The sequence below is a fragment of the Rhinolophus sinicus genome, chromosome 14 (assembly GCF_057876585.1).
Source record: "Rhinolophus sinicus isolate RSI-liver-muscle chromosome 14, RSI-T2T, whole genome shotgun sequence".
Taxonomy (NCBI): domain Eukaryota; kingdom Metazoa; phylum Chordata; class Mammalia; order Chiroptera; family Rhinolophidae; genus Rhinolophus; species Rhinolophus sinicus.
In genome coordinates, this window is record NC_142514.1 from 155,556,131 (window position 1) to 155,581,843 (window position 25,713).

The following is a 25,713-nucleotide window of genomic DNA, read 5'->3' on the forward strand; positions in this document are numbered from 1 at the left end:
TGGTTGTGTCTGCCTGACACCACAGTCCAGATGAGAACTGGACAATGCAGCTGATTACACAGGTCTAAGTGTCTGGTGCTCATGTTAAGGTGTATCTTCATCGAAACAGAGAATGCCTCAAAACACACGCATAGCAGCTTTTTGAGGATGTGTTTTCAGCACTTTTTCAGGATGCTCCCAGTTTTCTTTTAACGAAGGTAGTACTTGATTATTTCGTGACCAAACATATGAATCAGGAGGGAAAATGCTGCACAATGATTATCTACTTTGTAAAGCTTTCTATTCCGTGCATGTCTACCCATATTACACCTTCTGCACCAGGAAGAAAGAACTGTTTTATAGCTAAATCGGAGGGGCTTCAAACAGATGATTCTTCCAGACGGAATAATAATTGCCTATTGACCCATGCCAGGCAGCCATCCTCAGGCCAGGCACTTCACATGCATACTCTCATTTAATCCTCAAACAACCCTTGAGGTAGGTTAGTATTATCCTTATTTTACAGATGGAGAATTTCCCCCAAGGTCACAGAGCTAGGAGATGGTTTAGTCTGTCTGCAGAGCCCAGTTCCACAGCAGGACAACACTGCAGTGGAACTGGGCAGCAGTAGGCAAGTGGGACAAAAATCCTGCGTGGCATCTCGACTATCTTGGCAATGTCACCCAAAACCCACACTGAACCCTTGCACCCATCAGCTGTAGACATTTTGGTATTTATGGCTCCCATATCAAAATCACCTGAGCCTAGACACAGGCGCTCACTTTATGTCCGGTGTGCGAGGTGGACCAGACTCAACACAGACCTGGGCTCAAATCCTGGCTCTGCCCGCTGACTTTAGGCAAGTTATTTCGTCTGACTGTCACTCTGGCCCCGCAGCTCTTTCTCGCTCGCTGCCCCGAGGAGAGGAGGTAAGCGTCGGTCCGACTAACACCAGAGCAGGTGCTGCTGAAACACCTTTTCCTCTCCCTCCTTCCTCCCTCCCTAGTGAGCATGAGGGCGGCATCTTGAATGCGCAAGGCTGCCCCCCAGGCCCTCTTCTGTTCTCCTTCCCGCGCTAGTTTCCCCCCGTGCCAGGGCCGCGACCGACGGCTCGTTTGTCTGTAGACTGCCCCCGCCCCCGCCTGCCCCATACTGCGTGGTGGATACGGGTTTTCAAAAATAGCTATTTATTTGCTTATCTGCAAAGGGGGGGGAATGATCGAGGGTAAAATCAATTACAATTTTTCATCTTTGACAAAGTAATTAAGGCCACAGTGACTGGCTAATTCTGACCGAATGGCTGCACGGTGACTGATGCGTATTTATGCCTCCTCGGCGGCGGGCCGTATTATCACTGCAAACAGGCGGCCCTGGGGGCGGGGCGGAGGCTCGTGTCCCGAGGACTTGCGCCTTTTATTCTCATTCTTTTCCTTAATACTGCGGCTCCATCCTTGGCGCGGTCTGAGCGCTGACACACCACCACCCGCACGACGAGCTGCCCTGGCCTCCGGCCCCAGCACGCTCTCTCCGGCCCTGGCCCCCTACCCAGCTGCCGGGCTGGAGTCTGTCCCTCCGCCCCCGCGTTGGCTGCAGAGCGACCATTCTAGGCCTCCTGCTCTAGACCCTCCCTCCACTCTCCCCATGGCCCCTCCTTTCTAGAATCTTGCGGCTGGAAGTGTGTGTGTGTGTGTGTGTGTGTGTGTGTATGGGGGGTGGTGGTTAGGGAGCCACAGCAGCACCTACGCAAACGCCCCTCCCCCAACCCCACCCCCGCAGCCTTCCTTGCACGTCAACCGCCTCTGACGGGCTTGACACGTGGCAGAACCCACGCAGGAACCCAAGTGCGCACTTGGCTGGGGAGGGTCCGCAGGCATAACGTCAGACCTGGGGGCTGAGCAGAGACGCCGGGCCTCACTCGTAACCAGGGCCGCAGCTGGGGGCGTTCTCCCCGCTCCCGCCCCAGCCTCGGAGGTCAGTGTGCCCCGGGACGTCGGTGCGCCGCGTGGACGCGCCACTCGCACGCAGCATTTTGCGGGGGCAGCTCAAATGCAAACTGAGGAAACTGGCTAGAGACTCGTAGTCGTGACTCTCACTAGTGGAGGTTGGCCCCGGGCCTGCGGAGGGAGGCCTCCTGGGATCTAGGGGTGTGCCTCGTGGCGGGAAATCAGGGGCTGCCGGGTCTGCCCCTTACAGTTCTTGCATCTTGGTTTGGCTTAGTGGAAACTGGGGTCTGTTTGGGAAGAAGCACCGGGCAGCACCCCCTCGATTGTCCCAGTGGCTCCCAGACTCCAGGGTGTTTCCTAGAGCCCACCAAGGCGTAAACACACGCCCCGCAAGGGCTTGCTCTCCTGGCCTTCTTCCAACCGGACCCTACCACGGTCCCACTCTGGTCTGACTTTCCGGGGTCTCTCGGAGTGGGCCTCCAGAGAGTGTGATGCACCACTCCACACCTTTTTCCAAGTTCGAAGGAGACTTTCTTAGCCTCAGTTTCCCTAGCTTTAAAACTAGGAGTTTCTCAAAGGTTGTCAAGACTAAATGGGATAATTCATGGAAAACCCTCGCACAGTGGTTCAATATTGAGAGCTTAGTAAATGTTAACTCAAAACTACAATAAAACGCAGCCTGAAACCCGCAAGGCAACTCTCGAGGAAGGTCTCTTCAGGGAACGTCTCCTTCCATAATTGTGCGGACTGTGGGTGCCCAGCTGTCTGCGCTCGGAGGGGCGAGGAGGGCGAGCCAGTGAGCCGAGGCACCCGAGCGTTTGCGAGCAGCTCGGACGGCAGCGCGAGGGGCCACTGCAGTGCCCCAGGCACTCACTGCAATCTGCCACCGCAGCCTCCGCCTCCGGCCCCGCAGCGTGATTCTCCCAGGGCGTGGGGGCGGCCCAGCCGAGTGCAACGGCGCAGACCCCGAGGCTGTGGGCCGGGCTGCGGGCAGCAGGGAAGAAACAAAGTGCTTTCCCTAACTCCCCATCCCCAAGGCCAGGGATTATCCCAACCGAGAAGGAGGAAGGGGAAGCGGTTTGCCGACGAATGCCCTTCTATTCTCCAAATTACACCTTTGTAAAGGTGTTTTTCTTTTGATTATAGTCATTGCTTTGTATCAGAAGTAAAGTCCATCCTTGCCATGGCCCCCCGCCCCCGAACCTCACCACAGTACTGCAGTATGTCCTCGTGTGGCTTCCAGGAGGGCCAGCCCTGCCGTCTGGTTGCTGGCGATGGTGATTTGGAGGGTCTCAAGCTTCCAAGTCAGGCCTGGCTGTGGAGGCTTTTTATTGACAGGGCTAAGAAGAAAGAATGGGTCTCCTCTGACTTTGAAAGTGACCTAAGAACCAGGTCAGTGTTGGAGATAATTTCCTTTTTATTTCTCTAAACTATTTTCAGAGGAGCTTAACAAATACAATGATAACAGTCAATAATTTCACTCAGGAATTTCTCCTAATTGTGTTAAGAGATATAAAATTAGAGTACAAATGCTCAACCTCAATTTTTAAGCGAAAACCCAGGATCCCTCTAACACTGGTTGTCTGGGAGGGTAGGGCTGTGAGAATCTCAAGTGGGAACACGCACAGGTGGCTACTCCCTATAAAAAGACCCGTGTGCACCAGCTATTGCAGAGCTGTGGCGCTACGTGCAGACCCTCGATCGTTTTCGGAGTAATATTGTGGAATCTGCTGCCTGCAGATTTTGAGAGGCAGCTACGGGATCTAGTAGAAGAGAAAGACTGAAATACGACAGTGCTTTAACTCCATCCCCTGCACCTACCTCGGCAGCCCAATCCGCTCTGCTGGAGACTGCGCCTCGCCTTGGGTGCAGTGGGACGTGTCCCTCCCATGTTTCCCTTAATTAGGGGGAGGCAAACTTCTGTCATCTCCTCCCACTGGCTTCGGTTTAGTAATCAGACCCACATGAGTCACGCCGAACACGCAGCCCCCTCCTGCCTGAGTGACAACTAGCCAGCATACTCTTCGTTGTTGTCCCTTTAAAACTCGAATCCAAGGGGGTAATGATTTATCAAACTTGTATTATCAAGAAAATGTCAAACGAAGGGCACCTTGCTTTGCACTGACGCAAGCCTGGCCTTTCCCGAGGAGATATAGAAAGCGCCTCTCTTGCTGGAGTCAAACCCAGTCTTGTCAAATAGCTGGTTTCACCCTCCACCCATTCAGTCTGTTTGTTGCCCGTGTCAGACATGGTGAGTGTTTGCTTTTGTTCTTTTAAGAGGAGAGGGGACTGCCGGGGAGGGGGGGAGGAAGGGCAGACTCGTTTTGAATACTTCTTTTTGAAATGTCTATATATTTTGGAAGAGGGAGGGAGGACAGTTGTCGCAGCTGTGATATTTGTACTTGTGAGCATCACCTGAGGTCGGAAAGAGGTTTCCGAGGCTGTGGAGCTGAGAGGTTGGCTGCGTCTCCTACCCGCGCTGGATTCCAGGCACTGTCCTCGGTGCTGAAACCAGACGCTGGTACTGAAGCGAGTCGCTCTGGGTCCTAGAGGCGATTGAAATAAGAATGCTTGCTGGAGGCGAGGTACTTAGATTGGTACAAATGAAGGAATTCTGTTCTATGCATTTGTGAAAGAAAGTTCGACGAGAGGAGTGCAGTTGAGGTGAAAGTAATGGGATTATTCTCACAGTATAATAGTAATTATTGGTACTAATATTTAGGAAGCCCTGAAAGAGAACACGAGGGAAGAAAGCGGAGGGAAAAACCACTGCTGGCAGTTATTTTCATTTGAACCGCAGTTGGGAGAAAGAAAATGAAAAGCAGTCGTGAGTTTTGGCCCCCAAGCAAGTGAAGGGGCATGAAGGATATCAGACTCCTGTGAATAGCTATTCTAGGTTGGGGGTGGGGCAAAAAACTTTGCACGTCCGTTTGCATATCTGGGAATCTGGAAGTGAATGTAGGTTGATAACAAATCTGGTTACTATCTTGTGTTTTAAGTCTGGATTATTATTGTTGTTGGGCTGTCATTGTTGTTTTGATCACGATCCTTTCCCCTGCCTTCGCTACCTGGCGGGTGGAGATGGGTTTTGGAGGCCTGGGATTCGCACAACCGATTTCGCCTGAAATGGTTGCAAGTGCCAGGGCCGCAGCTTTGTGGCCGCAGCTTGTCTATTGCTTATGGGGGTGGGGGGGAAGGCAATGTGCATTGTTGAATGACAAAGGAAATGGGGCGGAAAATTAAAGAATCTTTCTACTATGGTGATGGGGACATGGGCACCCTACAGCCGTGATGTGAAATCCAAGGAGAGTGAGGCGCTCATGGCTGTAGGGCTATTTCCACCCTCCCCTCCACCCCCTCCAAAAAACCCCTTTCTGCCTCTTAGTTCTTCTCCATCGGGCAGGAGAATATTAGCTTCTTTATGTCATCTGGTTATTGACTTAACGGGCAAATTTAAAAATACTGATTGCAGTTTTTCTTGGAGAAGGAAAAGAAATCCAGATTTCAATTTGTTCCCTAGATATTGTGTCTGAACCTGAGTCTTAAACGTCTCTACACGTAGAGACAGGTATTTTTTTTAAAAGCTGCCTTGGGTTTTTTGTTTTGTTTTGTTTTGTTTTGTTTTTGCACGAACTTAACGTTGTATTTGCAGGACTGCGGTGCTCCCAAGGAAATGAATAAACAACCAGCCAACAGCCTGGAGGTGGCGGTGGCACCAGGCCACCACGATGGCCGGTGTGCGCCCAGGACAAGCCCAGAGCAGGAGCTTCCCGCGGCTGCCGCCGCTCCGCTGCCGCATGTGCCCAGGTCCGCTTCCACCGGCGCCCAAACTTTCCAGTCCCCAGATGCGAGAGCCTGTGAGGCTGAGCGGCCGGGAGTGGGGGCTTGCAAACTCAGTGGCCCGCGGGCGCCGGTGGTCTCGGCGGCTCTGCGGGACTTGAGCGAGACTCACAGCGCTCAGGCCGCCCCTCCTGGGGGCGCTGGGCCCGGCAACGCGCCGCATTGCAAGATCCCGGCCCTGCGCGGCCCAGAAGGGGATGTGAACGTGAGTGTGGGCAAGGGCACCCTGGAGAGGAACAACACCCCGTCCGTGGGCTGGGTGAATATGAGCCAGAGCACCGTGGTGCTGGGCACGGATGGAATCACGTCCGTGCTCCCAGGCAGCATGGCCACCACTGCTGCCCAGGTAAGCAGGTCGCGCTCGGCCCGTGCCACCTCCTGCTCCCCAGGTGTGTGAGGTGAGGCCTTGGAGGGTGCACGTGTGCTGATGGGGAGACCGGTTGGCAGTGCCAGGGAATGGATGCGGGAGGCAGCTTTGGTGCTTCGGAAGCTCGCACTGCGCTGGGGTCCCCAGTTCAGGGCACGAGGGCTCTAGTGACCCTGCGGGAGGGATGGTGACTTCAGGAACTGCTGCTTCCTGTCCCTTCCCAGCCTCAGTGGTAGCGGAAATCGGAAATCGGGGTGCGGACTCATTAAACAGTGGAGGCAGATAGATTCCTACCCCTTTATGCAGACAGGATTCCCTCTCTTGCCAGTAACTGGGTCTTTTCTTTACATTTTTTTCTTAATTAAAAAGAAGCAATGTGCAGAGAAAACCCCTGGAGAAATAATAATTTAAGTTCTGTAGCCTTTTCACAGCGAGTTGCCATTTACACATGAGAACTCATTTGATGAGAGGTGGGTTTACATGAGCTTCAGCTGCAGAGCCTTTCCAAAACCTGGTACCTCATTTTGTCGTCACAATTTTGAATGTTCTTTTCCTTCTTCAAGAGGACCCCTCTTAATTGTATAAACTTCAGGCTCCACAAATCTGGAACCACCCCTGCATTTGATCCTTTATGTTCAATCAGAGGCATGAAAAACCCACAGAGCAAATCCCAAGGGTTAGGGATAAACAAGTATTACTGGTGGCCCCCTCTCCCATATAGGCTCCTGTCTTCTTCCAGTTTCCTTCAGTCTCTCTCCCTCGTCCAACTGATTTCTTCTTTCCTCCGTCCTGTTTCACCTACTTCACCTCTTCCCTTCCCGTTGCCTGCTTTTCCACTGTCTCCTATCAAGGGCTCAAGGGTTAGGCATGTATCCAGGGGTGGGTACCTAAACCATAACATCCACCTGTCTGAGATTTCTGGTTTATACACCCTTCTGTTTGTAGTCACTCTAGTGGTTGTACACACACCCACACTCACACACTTATCCACAGGCCCATGCAGCAGAAGCTAAGCTGTCAGAATGACTAGAAATGAACACACACTTAGGCGTTTCTACTCGCCCTTGTTTTGGGGACCCACTTCTGGAGTGTTCGTGTGTGTGTATTAACTGCCTCTGACAGCACGTGCCCAACAGCGTGAGCCCAGGCAGAGGCAGAATTTTGTTTCACATGCCTTGCTTAACCTCCGCACTGCGGCAAAAGCAGCTGGAACCCCCACCCTTCAAGCTCTGGAAGGATTGGAGGGTGGAGGTGGGAGGAGAGTAGGACGGCTATTAAAGATGTTCCGTATAGACCGAGCCCTGCATTTGCCTATATTCAGCTCTACCCGTCTTTCTGTTCGTGCCTTTCTGACACCTACCTCTGCCCTCCTCTCTCTCTCCAAGACTTCCTCCCTTCCTGACAACAGCTTCTTTCTCTTCCGTGGCCTGTGGGAAAGTGTGGGACATACCAGGTTGCTAGAATATGAGGTGGAAGGTGACTGAGGACAGGGAAGCTGTGTAGTGGCTTAGATCTCTGGAAGCTTTGTGTGGTGTCCAGGTGTCCTGAACATTTTCAGCATTTTATTTGAGGTGGCTCCACCCGCAGCCTTTTCTGCTTAGTAGTAAGGCATTCTAGAAGGAGGAACTGCCCCAAGAGAGCATCTTAGGGTGAACTTGCAGAGGTGAGCCCCAAAGATCCATAGACTGCTGGAGCTGGAAGGTGCTTCAGGGGATGGTTACTCTAAGTCCCTCACTTTAAAGATGGGGACACAGAGGGTCAGAGAGAGCAAATGTTTTGGCTGGTGTTATCCAGCTGTGTAATGGTAAAATTTAGACCAGAACTCAAGGTGTTAGATGCCCTATCTCTTACCATATCTGCCTTCTCTATTCTCCCTCTTGTTTCACCCCCACATGTCCCTCTTGCCCGTCTCCCTTACCCCACTGCTGAAAGTGGCCCCCTGCTTAAGTTAGCCGACCAGGCAGATATGACTGTAGGCTTTGGCAGAGAAGTGAGGCAGAGGCTCTGGCTGGCTTCAGGCACTGCAGCTCTTTCTGGATTTAGCACAGACTCCAGGGGGAGAAGGGACTGAGGAAAGGGTGCATTGAAGGGTTTTGGGAGGAAGGGGTTGGTTAGGGACCTGCTTGCTGGGGACTCTAGGCATGATATTGGGGGCCTGCTTGCCTAATAAACTCTTGTCAGGGGTTGGGGTTCGAGGGACCTGCTTGTGATCAGCCAACAGGTTTAAGGTTTGGGGAAAGCTGCCTGCTGATGTGCCCTAACTGCAGGGTTTGGGAAACAAGGCTTCAGGGGTCTATTTCAGACGGGTCTCAGATGAAAATCGGGAGCCTGCTTGCTGAAAGACTCAGTGCAGGGTTGAGGGGTGAGGGTCCTGCTTGTAGATGCATTCTGTCTTTGGAATTGGGGTCCTGCTTGCTGATGCATCCTCGGTTGAAAAGTGGGGGCCTGCTTGCTGGGAAGGACCCTCACTCAGCAGGGGAAGGGTTGGAATGGGACCTGCTTGCTGACCCACCGGGGGCTGTTATCCGACAATGTGCTTTTCCGCCCCCAGGAAGACGAGCAAGGGGATGAGAATAAGGCTCGAGGGAACTGGTCCAGCAAACTGGACTTCATCCTGTCCATGGTGGGGTACGCAGTGGGGCTGGGCAATGTCTGGAGGTTTCCCTACCTGGCCTTCCAGAACGGGGGAGGTATGGCTTTTCCGCTCTTTCCGCCTGCGGTGCTGTGGGGCGGGCACTTGGGGGTTGGGGGGAAGGGACCCAGAGCCCCTGGAGGAGCTGGAAGGGGAGGCTCAGGGCGGCCTCCTCACACGCCAGCCCCATGCCCTGTAGGCAACAGTATTAAGCTGGAAGGCACAAGCTGCTCTAACTAGTTGACACTAGATCCTGGAGGCTTTTATCTGGAGCTGGAGCCCAAGGAAGAAAGAGGGGGTCCTCCTAATCCCCCACGGGCCCTGCATGGGGGGGCTGGGTCCTGAGCCAAGTGGGCACTGATGCAGGGAAGTTCAAACTCTAATTCATCCCACGAGTATTCAGGTAGGGCCGCACGCCATACCCCCACATGGCGTTAGAACCAGTAGCTGTGTGGTCCTGGATGCAGACTGAAGGCCGTTGTGAGGTTCTAACCTGGAAACCCTGACCCATGTGGGAGACCTGGGGACCCGGCACGTGGGTGGTGCTGACCGCTGGCTGCAGGTGCAGCGGGAGGTGTGAGCCCAGGGGGCTGGGAGCTGCGCTCTGGAAGCCTCTCAGAAGCGCCCACACATACATCCTCTTGGGTGCGGCAAGAGTATATTTTGACTCGCAAAACCGTTGAACGAAAATGGGTTTCGTTTCATTTGCCCTAACTGGGTGGAAGAAGCTGCATGTGAGGGAAAACAGTTTCTGAAATGGTGAGGCATGCACCAGCTGCCAGGCCGCTAGGATATGTTGTACCTGTTATGTACCCACAAAGAAGGGACCTGACACATCCAAGGTCCCCTTCGCTTGCCCTCCTGACGTTGGGGCTCCACAGGGCCAGCGGCTGCCCCCACGTTGGCTGACAAGTCACCCTCTAGGAATAGGAATTTACGCCTAGATCACCCACAGCCTCTCAACGGAACCAAAGAGACCAGAAATGTGCCCTTCATCCCGACAGGTTAGGCAGCTTAAGGATTTTTAAAACATTATTTATCTATTATTATTGTTTTGTCTCTTGAGTGGGCTCCAGGAAGAATTTGGTGCATAGGAACAGTGGACAAGCGCTACCTGTGCCACAGGACAATTAAAGCGGAAAAAAAAATTGTTACTGTCCCTTCCCCCCAATTCCAAATGAGGACACGTTGACAAGTACTTATGAGGACCACAGAGCTTTTGCCATCTGGGTGCCCTGGAAACCGAAGACTGTGTGCTGGCCACCCGAATTTGGGCATCATGACTAGGTTTTCCGCTTGGTTTTCCGCAGGGAGTCCCCAGACTAGGGTGCAGGAAATGGGCGGAAGGTGCTATAATAAGACTTCCAGTGACAGAAGGGGGGTAGGTATACAGGATCCAGTGAGGAGGGAGTTCCAGTCAAGCGAGTTTGGCCGGAAAAAGTGCCCGCGCTTTGCTCACCTAGGATCTGCCAAGTGCGGGGCCGCGCACGCGTCCAGCGGTGTCCAGAGCTGCGCGCGGAGCCCCAGCCCGCGCCGACTTGTCCGCACTGCGGCTCCCAGGTCCCGCAGCCCTCAGCGCGGGGTGGACGGCTCACCTCCTCCTTCCCAGGAGCACGTCTTTCTCAAAAACCCTGTCAGGAGAGCACAAAGCAGGACCCCTAATTTCACTCCTCAGCAGCCCAGGGCTGCTGCTGGGCCTCCCTCGCCTGGGGAGCCTCAGGCAGGAGAGGTCCTTGCTCCGGACAGGAAGCTGGGAAACGAGCAGAAAGAGGGGACTAGAACAGGATCGGCTTTCCTTCTGTTGAGCAGCGCTCTAGGCTCTGTCATGTTTAGCCCCGAATGGGCCTGACCCGGGCACAGTGCTTCCTGGTCCAAATCTTTTCAAAGACCAGGGCGATTCCCCAAGCCCTCAGAACAACCTCACAGAATCTTCCAAGGGAGAGAACACTGTCGTCTAGATGAGACACCCACATAAATATCGTCAAGGGCGGGGTGCCTGGGAAAGGTGCTGTGGGAGGACGGACGTGGGAGAGTCCTTGGAGGAGGAAGCATTTGAGCTGACCTTGAAGGATGGGAGGGATTTCTTACGTGGGGAAGGAAGCTGAGAATGTGTGATGGCTGCGGAGGTGGGAGAGCGATGGGTACCAGGCCCCACCCTGGTTGGAAGAAGGTGTGCAGGTAACTTGGGTTATATGCGGAGACTCCCAAAGTCCAGCTTAGTAGAAGATAGGTCCTTGGAGGGCAGAGGTGCCGATGAAATGATGAGATTTCACCAAATCTGACTCCAGCAATGAGTCCAAGGCATGGATTTGTTGAATGCTGGAAGGGCTTCATTTCGGGACACCGAAGTATCAATACTGTAATAAGAAAAAGAACCAGCACACAACCCTAACAACTCATCCAGTGGGGAGCTGAAAAAAAGGACTGTGTTTGCAGAGTAACCTTGTACTTTTTAGAGGAGGGCTCTTAAATGTCCCTGGGTGCCTGTGGTTGAGCGGGACCATCAAAAGCTTCCTGGAAAAGGAGAGGGAGCCAGCTCCCACCACAGAAGGTGAAGGTGGGCTGGAGCCTGGCCTTGGCCTCCCAGGGCTCTCACTTCCCATTCTCTCTTTCTAAGGTGCTTTCCTCATCCCCTACCTGATGATGCTGGCTCTGGCTGGGTTGCCCATCTTCTTCCTAGAGGTGTCACTGGGCCAGTTTGCCAGCCAGGGGCCGGTCTCTGTGTGGAAGGCCATCCCAGCCCTACAAGGTGAGTTCGTCCTGTCTCTCAGTCTCCTCAGCCCTACCCTGCTCTCTCTGGCACCACGTGGCCCCTGGAGGGAGACCGGCTTTTGTGATCCATAGAACTCACTCCGTTCTTCTTTATTTGATCACTTCCACCTCTGGAGCCTTCTGAAGAATGGCCCAGTGTCAGTCCTGGCAGCGTTCCTTTCCTGGCGGCATGTCTCAGTGCCCTTGGTAAACACAGAGTTCACTCCATTGTGAGTGTATCCAACTGGAAAAGAGAGCCAACACCTAGGTCCCCACCCTGTGCCCAACTGTAAGAATTCCATAGGGTTTGGGATGAGACGAATCCCTGGAAATTTTGCTTCCACAGGCTGTGGCATCGCAATGCTGATCATCTCCGTCCTAATAGCCATATACTACAACGTGATTATTTGCTACACACTTTTCTACCTGTTTGCCTCCTTTGTGTCTGTCCTGCCCTGGGGTTCCTGCAACAACCCTTGGAACACTCCAGAATGCAAAGATAAAACCAAACTTTTGCTAGGTAAGTTTGGCCATGCCTACATCAGGCTATGCATTCATTCATTTGTTCATTCGTCCAATAAAGATTCACATATTCTGTTTGCCAAGCCCTACGCTAGGTGCCGGCAGCACAGAGATTAACAAAAAACACAACAAACCAACAAATTACTTAATTCTAACATTAAGAAGCTCATGGCCCAGAGAAGGGGTAATCAAATTTTATTTTTCCTCAGAAATAGCGGGAGTGTTTGTTAAAAATGCAGATTTGCAGGCCCACCAGAAGTCTGCTTTACTAGATTTGGGTGGGGTCAGGACATTTCCATTTTAGCAAGGTCCCCAGGTGACTTGCATGTACGGTACAATTTGAAAAGCAATGAAGTCTTCGAGTCTAGGAGAGTGATATGAGTGATTCTGGGCCTACACTTCACAGGAGAATGGACACTTAAACTGACGACCTCTGATAGAAATGTGAATACTGTAATACTAGAACAGAGGAAGTCTGCCTGGGGAGTCAGGGAGTGTTTGTGGAGGACTGTTTCAGACCAGAAATCCACTGGGACTGGAGGACTTGGGGAAGCTGTCAGCTTGTTGGGTCAAGGGCGAGAGAGTGAATGTGAGGAGCAGCATGCAGATTTGTTAGCAAGGCCTCCTGGTCTCTAAGACATCTTGGTCCCTGGGGGTACATGTGTCTGCGTCAGGTAACTTCTCTCTGGGTCTGAGTTTGCCTCATTTGAAAAATAGAAGCAATAACAATAGCCTTCATCCTACCTACCTCACGGGATTGCTGGGAGGAGAAAAGAAAAGAAGGATGTGATAGCAGCTGGAAAAGTGTAAAACTCGACAAATAGAAGGTGCTAGAATCAGTCACCTTCGAAGGCTCTGGTCGTTTGGATAGGCACCATAAGAAAGTGGTTTCTTCTTTCCTTGGATGATCTATTATTTCCCTCAAGCTGGGTTTGTGCTGAGGGCACACTCCTGTGATCTCTATATAATTGGCTCTTAGTACCAGGCACCCACATCAGCTCTTTTTGCCCTGACAGCCTGCACGCTGTAGAACTAGGACGTTATATAGCCTTTGGAGTGTATTAAGAGAGAAAAATGCATTCTTCCCTTCCACACCCCCAGAGAGATACACGTACCTAAAGGCAATAAATCACACTGGAGTGTTTTTACACACACGGTCATGTACATACACACCACAACCAACCTCCACCTAGAGAATCTTTGAATAAGACGGAAGAAGAGCTCAAATTAGAGACACATGCCCAGTAAATTCAAACCCTGTGCAGCTGGACGTGCTCAGGAATGGGGCATGTGGATTTGTGGCGGTTCCCAGGTGTGTGGCTCATGGATGGTATGACCAGGAGTAAGTGTCCCTTAGACTCTCTGGGCCTCGTGTCCTCATTTCTACAATTTCCATGTTGACAGATTCTTAGGGAAGAGCAGTGGTTTTCAACCTAAGCTACTGCATATTAGAATCACCTGGGGAACTAACAAATCAAAATATCACTTATGGTCCACATCAGACCAGTTACATGGGATGATCTGGGGATGGAGCTTAGGACTTTGTATTTTTAAAGTTCCCAGGTGCACCCAAGGGTGGCAACCACTAGGTTGCAGTTTTTTCCACATCCCTTAATTAGGATGCTCTCAGCCATTTTTGGAGTGGAGTGCCGCACCTTCTTTGCCCTGCAGTCCCTGCCAGGCCAGTGGTCACTTCTGCAAAGCTGCTGTCTGAGAGAATCCCACTCAGCAGCTGTTCACAGATTCATAACCAATAATCAGCTGCCAGAATGGTCCCCTGAAAATGGCTGCCATGTTAGGCCACGTGCATTTTCCAGAATGGGGGTCTGGAATGCAGACATACCTCAAGCTCATCCCAGAACCTTACTTTTCCTTTCCAGACTGTGCCTGGGAGGGAAGTCACTTTCGAAGCTGGAGGAGGGCTGTTGCCTTGATTCAGGCTCCGTGAGAGCTTCCCTGGGGACTTTCCTCAGGGACCACATGGGTCATAGTGATGGGTGTCCCTCAGCTGTCCTCCAGGAGGAATAGTAGTTCAGAAACACCATTCTCCTCTACTAACGATACCCACGAATACTTGTGCAGCACTGTAACCCTTAATAACATCAGCTAGCATCATTACTACATGCCAAGCACTGTGGGCAACTCTTTTACTCACTTTAGCAATGCTAATATGGACAACAAGCCAACATATGGCTTCTACTGTTAGTTCTACTTTACAGATGAAAGAACTGGAGCTCAAGGTCATAAAGCTGGCTCTGGGGGAGATCTGGGATTTGAACCCAAGTTTGCCTGTCTTCCAAGGCCCTGCTCCTAACTACCGTGCTAAATGCTCCCCAGTCTACAGAAGTGTAGACTATTCCTAATAAGAGCCCTGTGCATTCTAAGCGGCAGGTGACGTGATCACTATGTGCAGGTGAGAAAGTGGACTTGACGGCCCAGAGCAGGGAAGTGTCAGGCTGCACGTTGAAAGGTACAACCAGCACAGGGGTCTCATAGCCCCTGGTTCTCTGCTCATCCAGGGCTCCTGAAGAGTCCTTGGCCCAGCAGGTTCTATTGGATCAGCCCCAGCAGAGTGACGTCAGTCCCGGAGTTGCCTAGCTGTTTGTGGCTGAGGTTCAATGGGGTAAAAAGAAAGCTTGTCCGAACAGTAGTTTGGCTTAGTAATTCCACTTCTGGGGATTTATCTCATGGGGGGAATCAGAGATGCAGTTAAGGGTTGTACATTATTGTTCATTGCAGCCACACTTACAATTTTGGAAAACACTAGAAATACTTAAACATGTGACGAAAATTCAAGTAGTTACTGAATAATTTCATGGTCCCAATAAATTGTAGTACATCCATAGGTTGAAGTAATCTATCGTCATTAAAAATGAATATTCCTACAATGTGGGGAAATCCTTGCCATGTTATGTTAACGATCAAAGCAGGATACAGATTTATAGTAAACTTTTATTCCTAACAATATGTGCGTGGCTGGAAAAAATAGGAAGGTGACACACAAAAGGTTAACTGGCAGATTTGGGGTCATTCTTTTTTTTCTATGTTATCTATCATGGACACGTATTTATTTTATAGTCAGAGTATACGTGTGTATATGCATACACACGTGTGTGTGTGTGTGTGTGTGTGTGTGTGTGTGTGTATTTTGAAGCAAGCTGAGCACATTGGCCAGGCCAGGTGTGTGGGTGGGTGTACCCTGGTTTTGTGGAATTCCCAGTCTGGCTCATAATAACCCAGGAAACTTTAAAGGCAGAGTACAGACATTACTCAGCTAAGCTCCTAGTGGACAGATACAAACAAAAAAATCTATGTAAGCTATAAACAGAGAGAGAAAGACAATGGACATTTTTCATTATAATATTCCCTGGGAGCATATGGACAGGCTGGGCAAATCTTATCTCATTCTTAGTGCTTTACATTTTTTCATTTGTTTGTTAAAAAGCGAGGTGTCATATACTCTTTGTGCAGCCCCCATCTGTTCTCTTTGTTATCTACACATAAATGTGTTCCATTACGGAGGTCAGGTTATCCCTCACAGAAGTAGTACTGGTCCTTTGGAGTCCTGGGGTGACTTAGAACCAAGGTGATGGTGGTCTGACTTGCAGAGGCACAGGTGGTTTTAGAATCCCACTGCTTTGATGGACAAGTCGGGAGTCCCCACAATAGACGTTCCAGGCTCTCTCCCAAATGGCCATTCTGGGAGAGGCTTGTTTAGGAAACAGAACAACTCCTTCCTATAGTGCAGTATTCCACGAATAACCTTCCAGCACAACTCCATAACTATCCTACCCTTGTGATGGCAGGCAGCTGGTCCCAAGAGAGAGGGGATAGATTGCCCGCCATCCCAACCTTCCATCATAGCAGGGAGGTATTTACTTCCATGACCTTCTCAGCATTGCTAGGGACATACTGCCAGAGAGCCCTACCTCACCATCAAGATGCAGAGGCCCTGTACTTGCTCCAGCCCCCAACAACAGCCCTGCCCGGCCCCCAGGGAGAGCCTGAGTTTGCCACACCTCTAACGTATAGGTTGTAAGAAAGACTGACTTCCTTAGGGGGGACTCAAGCCTTCAGGTATCTGTAATGGAGAACGACTAATCCCCTTGCCAAGTGAGACCAGCGACTGTTCTGTGAAATTAGGAGCAAGCTGGGTCATTTAAAATGGGAACCCCATAAATACCATTTCTATTTCTGGAATGGCTTAATTTTCATTAGAATTTTAATTAAACGATTCCTTTTTTTCCCTCTAGCCTTTTATGTGCTTTCATTTATTAATAATTGCCCGAGTGAAGAGAATCCCATTCGAGCAGCTTCCAATTTAGCGCGATCATTAGAGCTGTTCTTTGTTCAGGGTTGCTGGGCCGCAGAGCTGTCTGATGACTCGGCCGCAGGCTGACCTGAAGGCGCGGAAGCACGCTTCTGCCATCCAGTGGTGGGAAGGGATATTGCAGGAGGCTTGAGGCTGCAAGGAGCTCTAAGGCAGCGCGGCAGGAACGCAGTGACCTTGTATTGCCCAGTCAGCAGCAATCCAGAGACACTCTCTAAGAAAGCTGCCCGCGCTTCACAATGGCAGCTTTGGAAGCAAGCGCTTTGGCATTTGCCCGCACGCTAGCGATCTCTTCAGTCTTAGGGGATGAACGTACTTTTTTGGCAGGAGGGCCAGAAAGAACTAACGTGCTCAGTGACAGAAAATGGCTATGGATGTGCTTTAATTGTCTTCATTCAGGTCACTGATGGGGGAAACAACAGATGCCTCCTCAGTAAATATTTGACAGTTCTTAGTTTGGAATCGCCCTGAAACTCTGTTACTTGATTAGACTAAAGACAGATCATAGTGAATAAGAAGGTATTTTGAGGACTCTAAAAGCAGTGGTTCTCCACTCCAGCAGATTTTGCAGGAGACATTTGGCAATGTTTATAGACATTTTCAGTGGTCACCGTGGGGGTGGATGCTCCTGGCATCTAGTGGGCAGAGGCCAGGGATCCTGCAGTGCACGGGACAAGCTCCACCACAGAGAATTATCTGGTCCAAAAAGTCCGTAGCACCGCCGTTGGGAACAACTCTGGTCTAAACCAATCAGAAGGAAGGGATTCTTATAATTGTTTTAACTTTTATCCACTCTTATGGGATATTCTGGGGGATGTGCAGGAGGTAATTGGTGGCTGGCAAGTAGGACTGTGGGAGATGATGCTGAGGAGATGCTCACCCCATAAAAAGGTGTAATGACGACCGACTTCTGGCCAAGATTCATCGAGTCCACCTGTGTGCTAGGCGTTGTGTAAAAGCTTTTCATCTGTGATCTCACTGAATTTAGTTCTCTCATGGATACAACGGTTATCAGCAAAATGGAGGTTTGGACAGCTAAAGGAACTCATCTACACTCTCAGGGCCAGTGGGACTCCTGGACCTATAGTCATACCCACTTTGCTATTCCACAGCGGGCGTACATCGGGAGTCCACGTGCCAGATGTAAGCTAATGTGTTTTTTTGTCGGCCCACAGTATTTACAAACAACTTGACGTTGTTGCCAACATTTTAAAATGGAGAGATTTCATGTAAATATCCAGATTTTCTGCTTTTTTTTCCTTTCTTTCTTTCTTTCTTGCCAGAACACATGCTAAAGTATCACACGGATTGGCTAGAGTACCCTGGGGCTTGCCGGAGTCCCCACCTCTCCTTACTACCCTCCGTTTTATGCCTTCCCCATTTGTGTCACCAGCTTGGCCTCAGAAGGTGTTTGAGTTCATGAGCCCTGCTCTCTATTTCACAGTAGAGCGGTTAAGAGCACGGCCTCCAACAAGAGAGTGCCTGTTTGCCTCCTGGTTTTGCTCTATGACCTTGGCCCCAGAGAATTATCTTTATCTGTAACATAGAGATAATAACAATACCTTGGAGGGGTGATAAGAGGCTTCAATTAGTTAATACATGTAAAGCACTTAAAAGAGTACATGGTGAGTGCCATATAGCTGTTAGCTGTTGTTACTGTTTCTTTTTGCTCCTTTATAAAACAGTATCCTTTGGGATTAATCCTGGTGGACTCTGTTTAAAATATCTGTCAAGTGATCAGTATTTATAAAGCTGTCAGAGAGGCATTACAATGTGGTTAGAAAGACTTAAGCTTTTTCCTGTTTAAAATGAGGCTAATAGTATGCACCTTCTGGGTTTTATGAGGATTTCACAAGAAAATAATTATTAGTGTCCTTAGTATGTCCACGGCTGGACATACTGACTGACATGGTTAGTTCCCTCTCCCTGTTCCAGCCTAGGTTGGGCATCCTCAACCTTGGCGCTATTGGCGTTTTGGATAATCCTGTGCTGTGTGTGTGTGTGTGTGTGGGGGGGGGACTGGCCTGTGCACTGCAGGATGTTTAGCTGCATCCCTGGCCTCTACCCACTAGATGCTAGTAGTACCCTGTCCTCCAGATGTGACAACTAAAAATGTCTCCAGACATTGCCAAGTGTCCCCTGGGGGACAAATTCATCCCAAGTTGAGAATCACGGTGTGAGGTCTTGCTGCAGGCTTGCAAGCACATGGCACAGTTGCTGCCTCTATTAAGCCCTGGGAGTGTGTCAAAAACACATGTTGCATGTATTGTAGCGCACTTACTATATGGCAGCCATTGTTCAAGGTGAGTCGTTAGGAAGCCCTCTGTGGCAGGGGCTCTTCAGGCGGTTTGCTTATGTCCAATTAAAGTCATCTCTGCAAGCCACTTCTTTTCTGTGGAATCAGAAGGATCTGGATTGGAATCCTGATTCTCTTCCTCATTAGCTGTGTGATCACAGCGGAATTAATTAACCCCTTTGAAGCCTTTCCCTCATTTGCAAACCAGAGGGAATCATACCTATTGCATAGGCTGTTGAGAGCCTTGAATGAGACAGTGCACGCCAAGAGTTAAAACGCTTAGCACAGCGTGCACCACAGAGAGGGCTCTAGGAATGAGAGCCGCTGTTACAGTACAAAGCACTGCTTTGGGGCTCCGTCACGAATAAAACAATTCCGTCATGGATCTTCATCTAGCTTTGCTCACTTACTAGTTTTTCCAAGTTACTCTCCAATATTTGGCAAACATTTTTGGCTTTTGTTTTTAAAATTGCTGGAAAGACACATGCGTATGTTTTCTCTACAGTTTCACTATGCTTCCATTCTGCCCTCTCCTAAACAGATTCCTGTGTCATCAGTGACCACCCCAAAATACAGATCAAGAACTCGACGTTCTGCATGACTGCCTATCCCAACTTGACAATGGTTAACTTCACCAGCCAGGCCAATAAGACGTTTGTCAGTGGGAGTGAAGAGTATTTCAAGTAAGATGGCTTTCTTTTTCTTTTTCTTTCTTTTCGGTAACTGTCTAAGAGAAACCCAGTGAATTAATAATGAACACATAACTTGTAGATCGGAGGTGTGGTTGGCCCGAAGGGCATGTTGCCTCTCTCCCTCCCTGCTCGAGTGATCAGGGAGGGAGATTTTATCCCTGGTTTGGTTTCTGAGAGTAGCTTGTTGTACCTCTGGGCCTGCAGAGGAGAGTTGGCTGAACATTGGTGGGAACAGAATCTGTGCTGCTGCAATTCATGATGTCGATGGCAAAAACATCACAAAACTTGTATCCAGTGTGAGCTAAGCAGTGGGCTAGTTTTTTTCTTTTCTTTCTGTACTTGCAAAGGGAAGAGATGCAGAAAGTCAAAAGACAAATCATGGTCAAAGATTTAAAGAACGAAATAATCTTTTGAAAAACAGTTTGACCTTGGTGGTGTACTTTTTACCTCTGTATTGCCAGACATTGACAATCAATCTTCAGGGATACTAGAAAATCCTCAGCCACCACAGGACAATTTAGTAAAGTTCAGGGAATTATTTCTTAAGGGAGACCAATGTAGGCCGAGTCCAACAGAGGGTAAATAATGTTCTCTGGTTAAGCCCTGAGTTGGGGGTTGTCAACTCAGATGTGCTCGGGGGTTGGCAGGGAGGTTTGCCAGCTTGCCAGGCCAATGAGTGAAGTACGAGGGGTGATCAAAGGATATGGTGAATGTATAAATGATAAAAAAAATGTATTACAGTAAAAGACACATTGCTATTGATCCTCCTCAAAATACTCCCCCTCGCTTCAAACACACTTATCCCATCATTCTTGCCACTTTTTGAAGCACTTCTGGAAGTTCTCTTTTGTGAGTGTCTTTATTTCATCCTCCACCATGATAACGCTCTGTGTCACACACTGCTTCTGGTATATGGCAATTTCTGTCAAATAAAAACGTTACGATGTGTCCTCATCCACCTTATTCACCGGATCTGGCGCCATGTGACTTCTGGCTCTTCCCCAAAGTCAAAATGACTATGAAAGGAAAATGTTTTGAATCAATTCAGGACATTGAGGCAGCCATGACAGTGCCACTAGACACTCTCAGGTTGCCTCAGGGATTGAGACTGAAAGAGGCTCTTTCACCACAGAGCATGGTCCATCCCTGTTCTGAAAACTGTGGCTGTGTCCTGCAGGTTGTCACTTGCTAACTGTCTGGAGGGGAGCTACCTTCAGGCCTTTCAGCAGGTCAGAATGTTCTGGCCCATCATTTCTGCAGTCCTGTAGAGCCTTGGTTCCAGCTGGCCCTTGGCTCATGTCACAGAAAACCACCAACCTACAAACACAGCACTTTCACCCAGGATGCATGACTCCTGCCTCCTGTCCCCAGGAGGGAGGCTGCTTGCCCACCTTCCCACGAGGCTACAAGTCACTGCCAGGGATGTGGGGGTCATCAGGCAGGCTATGGCTTCTTCAGCATATACACAGGCTGTCAGCAGCAGCTACAGGTAAACAGCAGCCCCCTTCTCTCTGCAGCTGGTGTCTGTCTTTGAATATGGTCTTTGACTAGTTCCAGCCAGGCTGCTTTCACATTTTAGCCAACCTCAGCCTTGGGACATGCCCAGTGCCACTTAAACTAAAATGCAGAGCAGCGTTTTCAGTCATTTAACATAATGACCTTGTACTGATTTTCAAAATTTTTAAATGATACAAATACTATTGGAATACTTTCTTATAAAAGAGTACAACAATATAGAAAACACACAAATATCATCCTTGACACTTTAGAGTTTCCATTAATGATGTGACCTTCTATAAAGATATCAACCTTGGCAACGCCTGTTGGGGGGCTGTCCTGGGACCCCCAGTGCTGTTGGATTTGTTGCATAGCTCCTGGGAGCTATGCACCAGGCACTGTACAAGACTATGTCAGCTGACATAGTCTTGTACAGAGCCTGTCCTGGGCCCTCAGTGGCCTGCCAGCACATAATGAAGAGCAGGGTAAATCCAGTCAATCTCTCTGCAGACAGCGGTGGGCAGGAGGCCAGATCTGAGAATCCCTCACCACCTGATCTGATCAGATCCCTGATGGGGAGGGTGGGGGTGCTGGAGTTTGTTCAAGGTTGCTGGCTCTGCTGGGAAATTAAAGCCTGCAGACAGTCACTTTTCTCTCTCTCTCTCTCTCTCTCTCTCTCTCTCTCTCTCTCTCTCTCTCTCTCTCTCTCTCTCTCTCTCTCCCCTACTCTTAGGTACTTTGTGCTGAAGATCTCTGCTGGGATTGAATATCCCGGAGAGATCAGGTGGCCCCTAGCCTTCTGCCTCTTCCTGGCTTGGGTAATTGTGTATGCATCTCTGGCAAAAGGAATCAAGACTTCAGGAAAAGTAAGAACTTGGACTGATCTAAGAGAAAGCTCTGGGCCGCCCAGGGGTGGTTGTGTGATGAGCAGGTAACGGAGCACAGGGACGAGGTGAGACGTGGGGGCAGCTCTCGTTCTGGCCCTGAGTAGCTGTGGACCTTGGGCGCGTGACTTCACTCCTGTCAGTAAAATGTGACGATAACACCTGTCTTGCAGGGCTGTTTAAAGGATTAAATGAAACACATGGACGTGTGGTGGGGGTGCTGTGATTAGTTCCTTCCACTTCATTCAGTGGATGGGACGTCCCTGGTATGATTCCGCCCCTCTCCCTGAACTCTACAATTAGTGCTGCTGGCTGGCGTTTTGCCTCTTGGTCTGGCTGCCAGGTCGGTTATTGCTGCTGCCAAGAGGCTGGAAAAAGACCCAGACTGTGAAGTGGATCCCTCCCTCCTCATTCCCGACCACCATTTCTCAGCCTTTCACGCCCTTTGCCCCACCCCCAGCCCAACACTCTTCCACCCCACGCGTCCCCAGCCCTAAAGGGTAACAGCCCCGCAAGTGGGATCTTGGTTGAGCAAATACTTGGTGACTCTTGCTGAGCAATAGCCTCTCTGAGACGATGGAACTCCCACCCCAAGCTCAGTTCCAAAGCCCGGAAGCAAGGACTGCAGGAAACCTCAGAACACGCGTGGGTGCTGCTGTAAGGGCCACCGTGTTTTTATTTATGTGGGCGATGTGTTAGGATGGTGTTACAGCCAGGTCTTTCCCTTGATTTCACACTTCATCCTTGGTGCTAGATATTATGGGCTTTCTAGAATGGGACTTTCTGAGCAGCCCCAAGCAGGGAAGTTTTTCTTTGAGATCTGCTTAGATCTAACGTATCTCTGCTGCATTGAGAAAGGTTGCCAACTAGGGATCCACGATCAATTTTTGTTCACAGTGAGGAATAGCTCCATACGTAATGACCCTGCCCTGGAGTGCAGCCATTAATCATGGAGTGTTGTTTGGAAGCCAGGGTGAAAGCACTGGCGGAAGCTTCTTCTCGTGACAGGCTTCCTCGTGATGGAAATTCCACGGACACCATCATGCCTGAGCAGCAGGGATGTCCTCCTCCTCCTGCAGTAAGATAAGCTCGGCTCCTCTTGCTCAGGGCCCAGGACACCAGGATGACCAGTTGCTTCCTATGAGATCCCAGTCTCCCTCTGAGTAACTAGAATTCCAGAGGCAGGGGTGACAAGTAGGCAGCCTGAAGGTCAAATGCAGCCCCTCCGACCTCAGGGTTTGCTCTGCTTGAGCGAGTTGGCAACAACACAAAGCTAACCTAATTAGCTAGCACAGGCTGGTGAGGCCTTACCTTACCACCTGTGCTGGGCTCCCACTGTGAGGAGAATGTGGCCAGGTGTCAGGCCAGCAGGCTCAGATCAACCAGTTATTGTCACTCCTGCCAAGTGTAATTCATTACTGTTCAAGTTTAATTCCTCTGACAGTACATTCTCAAACAGGTGCATTCTGAAGCCGCCCCCCCCCCATCCTCCCCCAAACACGGGGACTAGCTGGCATAAAGCCTCCACTTATACCTGACTCAGATTTAAGGTATTGCCCAGGGTTTATAAACCAAGCTGTGGGCCCTTTCAGTTCAGCAGGGTCACCATCTACAAAGCGAGGGCACCATCCTATACACCACGGCCAGGACCTGGGTGAGGTAAGCACGTCCCTAAGGTGTGAAATTTCACGTGGTGCAAAGGCTCAGGTTCCTGCATGTGCCGGGTTGCGGCTGCCTCCTTACACTGCAACCTCAGTGCCCCACTTGCCTCTTCCTGATCCTGGCCCTGCCTCCCTCATTTCCCATAATGTGCCCGTAGAGGGGTGTTAATGGAAAGAGCAAAAGCGTTGGAGTTAGAAAGCTTCAGCTTTGGGTTCAGATTGGTCAGGTCCGTGCCTTGCCCTTGCGGCCTCTCTTCTCCCCAGCCCCGTCTCACAGCTGGAGGGAAAGCCGGGCCATCCTGGGGCGGGTGGTTTTCTCCTGAGATGTCCGATGCTTTTGGGTTTCATAATGTCTGCATGGAAGGGCTTCACTTAAGGGGAAGAAGGAGAGAAGCAGGTTTGGCAGGAATAGGAGGGAGCAGGCTGCCTCACCCCCACAGTGTAGCAATCCAAATGCTTCAGGGCGTGGGGGGAGGGGAGACTGCTGTGAGGGGGGCAGGGAAGAGGTCCCCTGGTCAGTGGAGGACATAGCAGTGCAGAGAAAAGGAGGCCAGCCCATCCCTGGTCTGTAGCCAGAACGGACGAGTTCACCCTCGATGGAAAACTGGTTTTAGAGGAAGAAAGAACTCCTCATCTTTCAGGTGCTGAGGCCCAAACCTTCGGGGTCACCCTTGCCTCCCCCCACCCTCTATTCCACACTAAATCGGTCATGAAATTCTGTTGGCTCTTCCTGCAAAATACACCCAGTGCCTGACCATTTGTCCCAGCTCCGGTGAAATAGCCTGGTGGCAGCCATCATTGTCCCTTGCCTGGATGGCAGCCGTGGCCTCCTAACAGCTGTTCCTGCTTCTCCATTTGTGTCCCTGCGTATACTCGCAACATAGCACCTGGTTCATTTCAAAGATTCGATCATGTCACTCTGCCCAAATTCTGGCAGCAGCCCCCATTTCTCACAGAGTGAAGGCCCCACAGAGCTCTCCAGGGTCTGTCCCCTGCCCCCCCTTCTGACTTTCTCCCCTCCCAGTGCTACCCCCCAAGCCACACTGGCCTCCTGGCTGTTCCCAGAAGTCAGGCACAGTCCCTTAGGGCCTTATTCCAGCTGTTCCCTCTGTCTGGAATGTTCTCCCAGATTCCCAGTGGGCTCAATCTCACTTCCTTTAAGGTCCTGGCTGAGTCCTCAAGGAGGCCTTCCCTGTCTGCCCATTTTAAGGTGGCCATCTTCCCAGCATCCCCCTATCCTGCCCTCCCGCCCCTTTACTCTGGTCAACTTTCTCTTTTCCACTCATCACCTTCGAATATGCCACAAATGATATTATGATTATTACTGGTTGTCTATCTCTCTAGCTACAACATAAGCTGTTTGAGGGCAGGGGTCTTTGACATGTTTACTGAGAAACCCCAAATGCTTAATGAAATGACCCCAAGAGTTACATGTTACGCTCAACCCTAACCTTCCCCTGACCGACAACCTGCTAGTCCCCAGATCGGTCCTCATCCCCTGGAATCCCAGTGCCTGCCAGTCACTGCCATTCCAGAGCCCCTCTTGACAGGCTGTGGAGTCTGTGCAGCCAGTGGGGTGGGGTCTGTCTCCCTCCCAGGAGGCAGGTGTTCAGGGGCCCTGGGCTGGAAGACTGCAGATGGGGATGGCATGTCTCTGCACCAACAGTGCTCGCTCAACTGGCTGTACATGCCCCCCCCCCCCCCAAATCAGAGAGGGTTTGGTGGCCCGGGATGGGAGCTTAACCTCACCCTTCCGAGTGTCTTTTAATGCACTTTTGGGATGAAACCGGCTTGTGAGCCTAAGGTTGTCAGTGTTATTCAATTTAGGACTGGTGAGTCCCAGGCAAGACTGAAGAGGCACTTCTGCTTCTAGTGCCTCTAGGTCTGTACCATTTTGAATGGGTTGTCCCATTGTGCTTTTCCTGCAGCCCTGTGAGGTATATGTTGTTGTTATCGCCACTTTGCAGGTGAGGAAACAGATTCTGAAGGTTAAGTCCCTTCCCAAGGTGACCCAGATAGTAAGTGCTGGAGCTGGGATTTGAACTTAGGCCTGTGGGGCTGGGGAACCTGAACTCGCACAGTCTGCTCTTCTCTCCATCTACCAAGGCCTTATCCCAAGCCCTTTTTTCACCCCCAGGTTTGATTGACAGATAAGGAAGGAAAGTGTCTCCCACCCATCCCCTCCAACCATAGTCCCCCAGTTCTGCCGATGTTACCTCCCAGGTGTTTCCTGACTCTGGTCCCAACCTCTTGTCCAGGGGCATCCTTTGGCTGACTTTCTAGGCCCCCGTGACATAGTCTCCTGCCATGTCTCCAAGG

General features: G+C 50.6%; 1 protein-coding gene across 4 annotated transcripts in view; it reads left to right on the top strand.

Annotated features, from left to right (window-relative positions):
• The first annotated feature begins 774 nt into the window (after positions 1-774).
• SLC6A5 (solute carrier family 6 member 5) overlaps positions 775-25,713 on the top strand; it is a 51,724-nt gene continuing 26,785 nt past the window's right edge. The window contains exons 1-7 of one of the 4 annotated variants that reach the window (XM_074336135.2): positions 775-908; positions 5,575-6,108; positions 8,681-8,819; positions 11,379-11,510; positions 11,859-12,032; positions 19,202-19,343; positions 21,583-21,715. In XM_074336135.2, the coding sequence (XP_074192236.1) occupies positions 5,596-6,108; positions 8,681-8,819; positions 11,379-11,510; positions 11,859-12,032; positions 19,202-19,343; positions 21,583-21,715 (1,233 nt within the window). In that variant the 5' untranslated portion in view covers positions 775-908; positions 5,575-5,595. Of the gene's footprint in view, positions 909-3,718; positions 4,174-4,348; positions 4,508-5,308; positions 5,491-5,574; positions 6,109-8,680; positions 8,820-11,378; positions 11,511-11,858; positions 12,033-19,201; positions 19,344-21,582; positions 21,716-25,713 lie in introns of those variants that run through there. The other 3 variants (XM_019742625.3, XM_019742624.3, XM_074336136.2) reach the window with 3 other exon arrangements.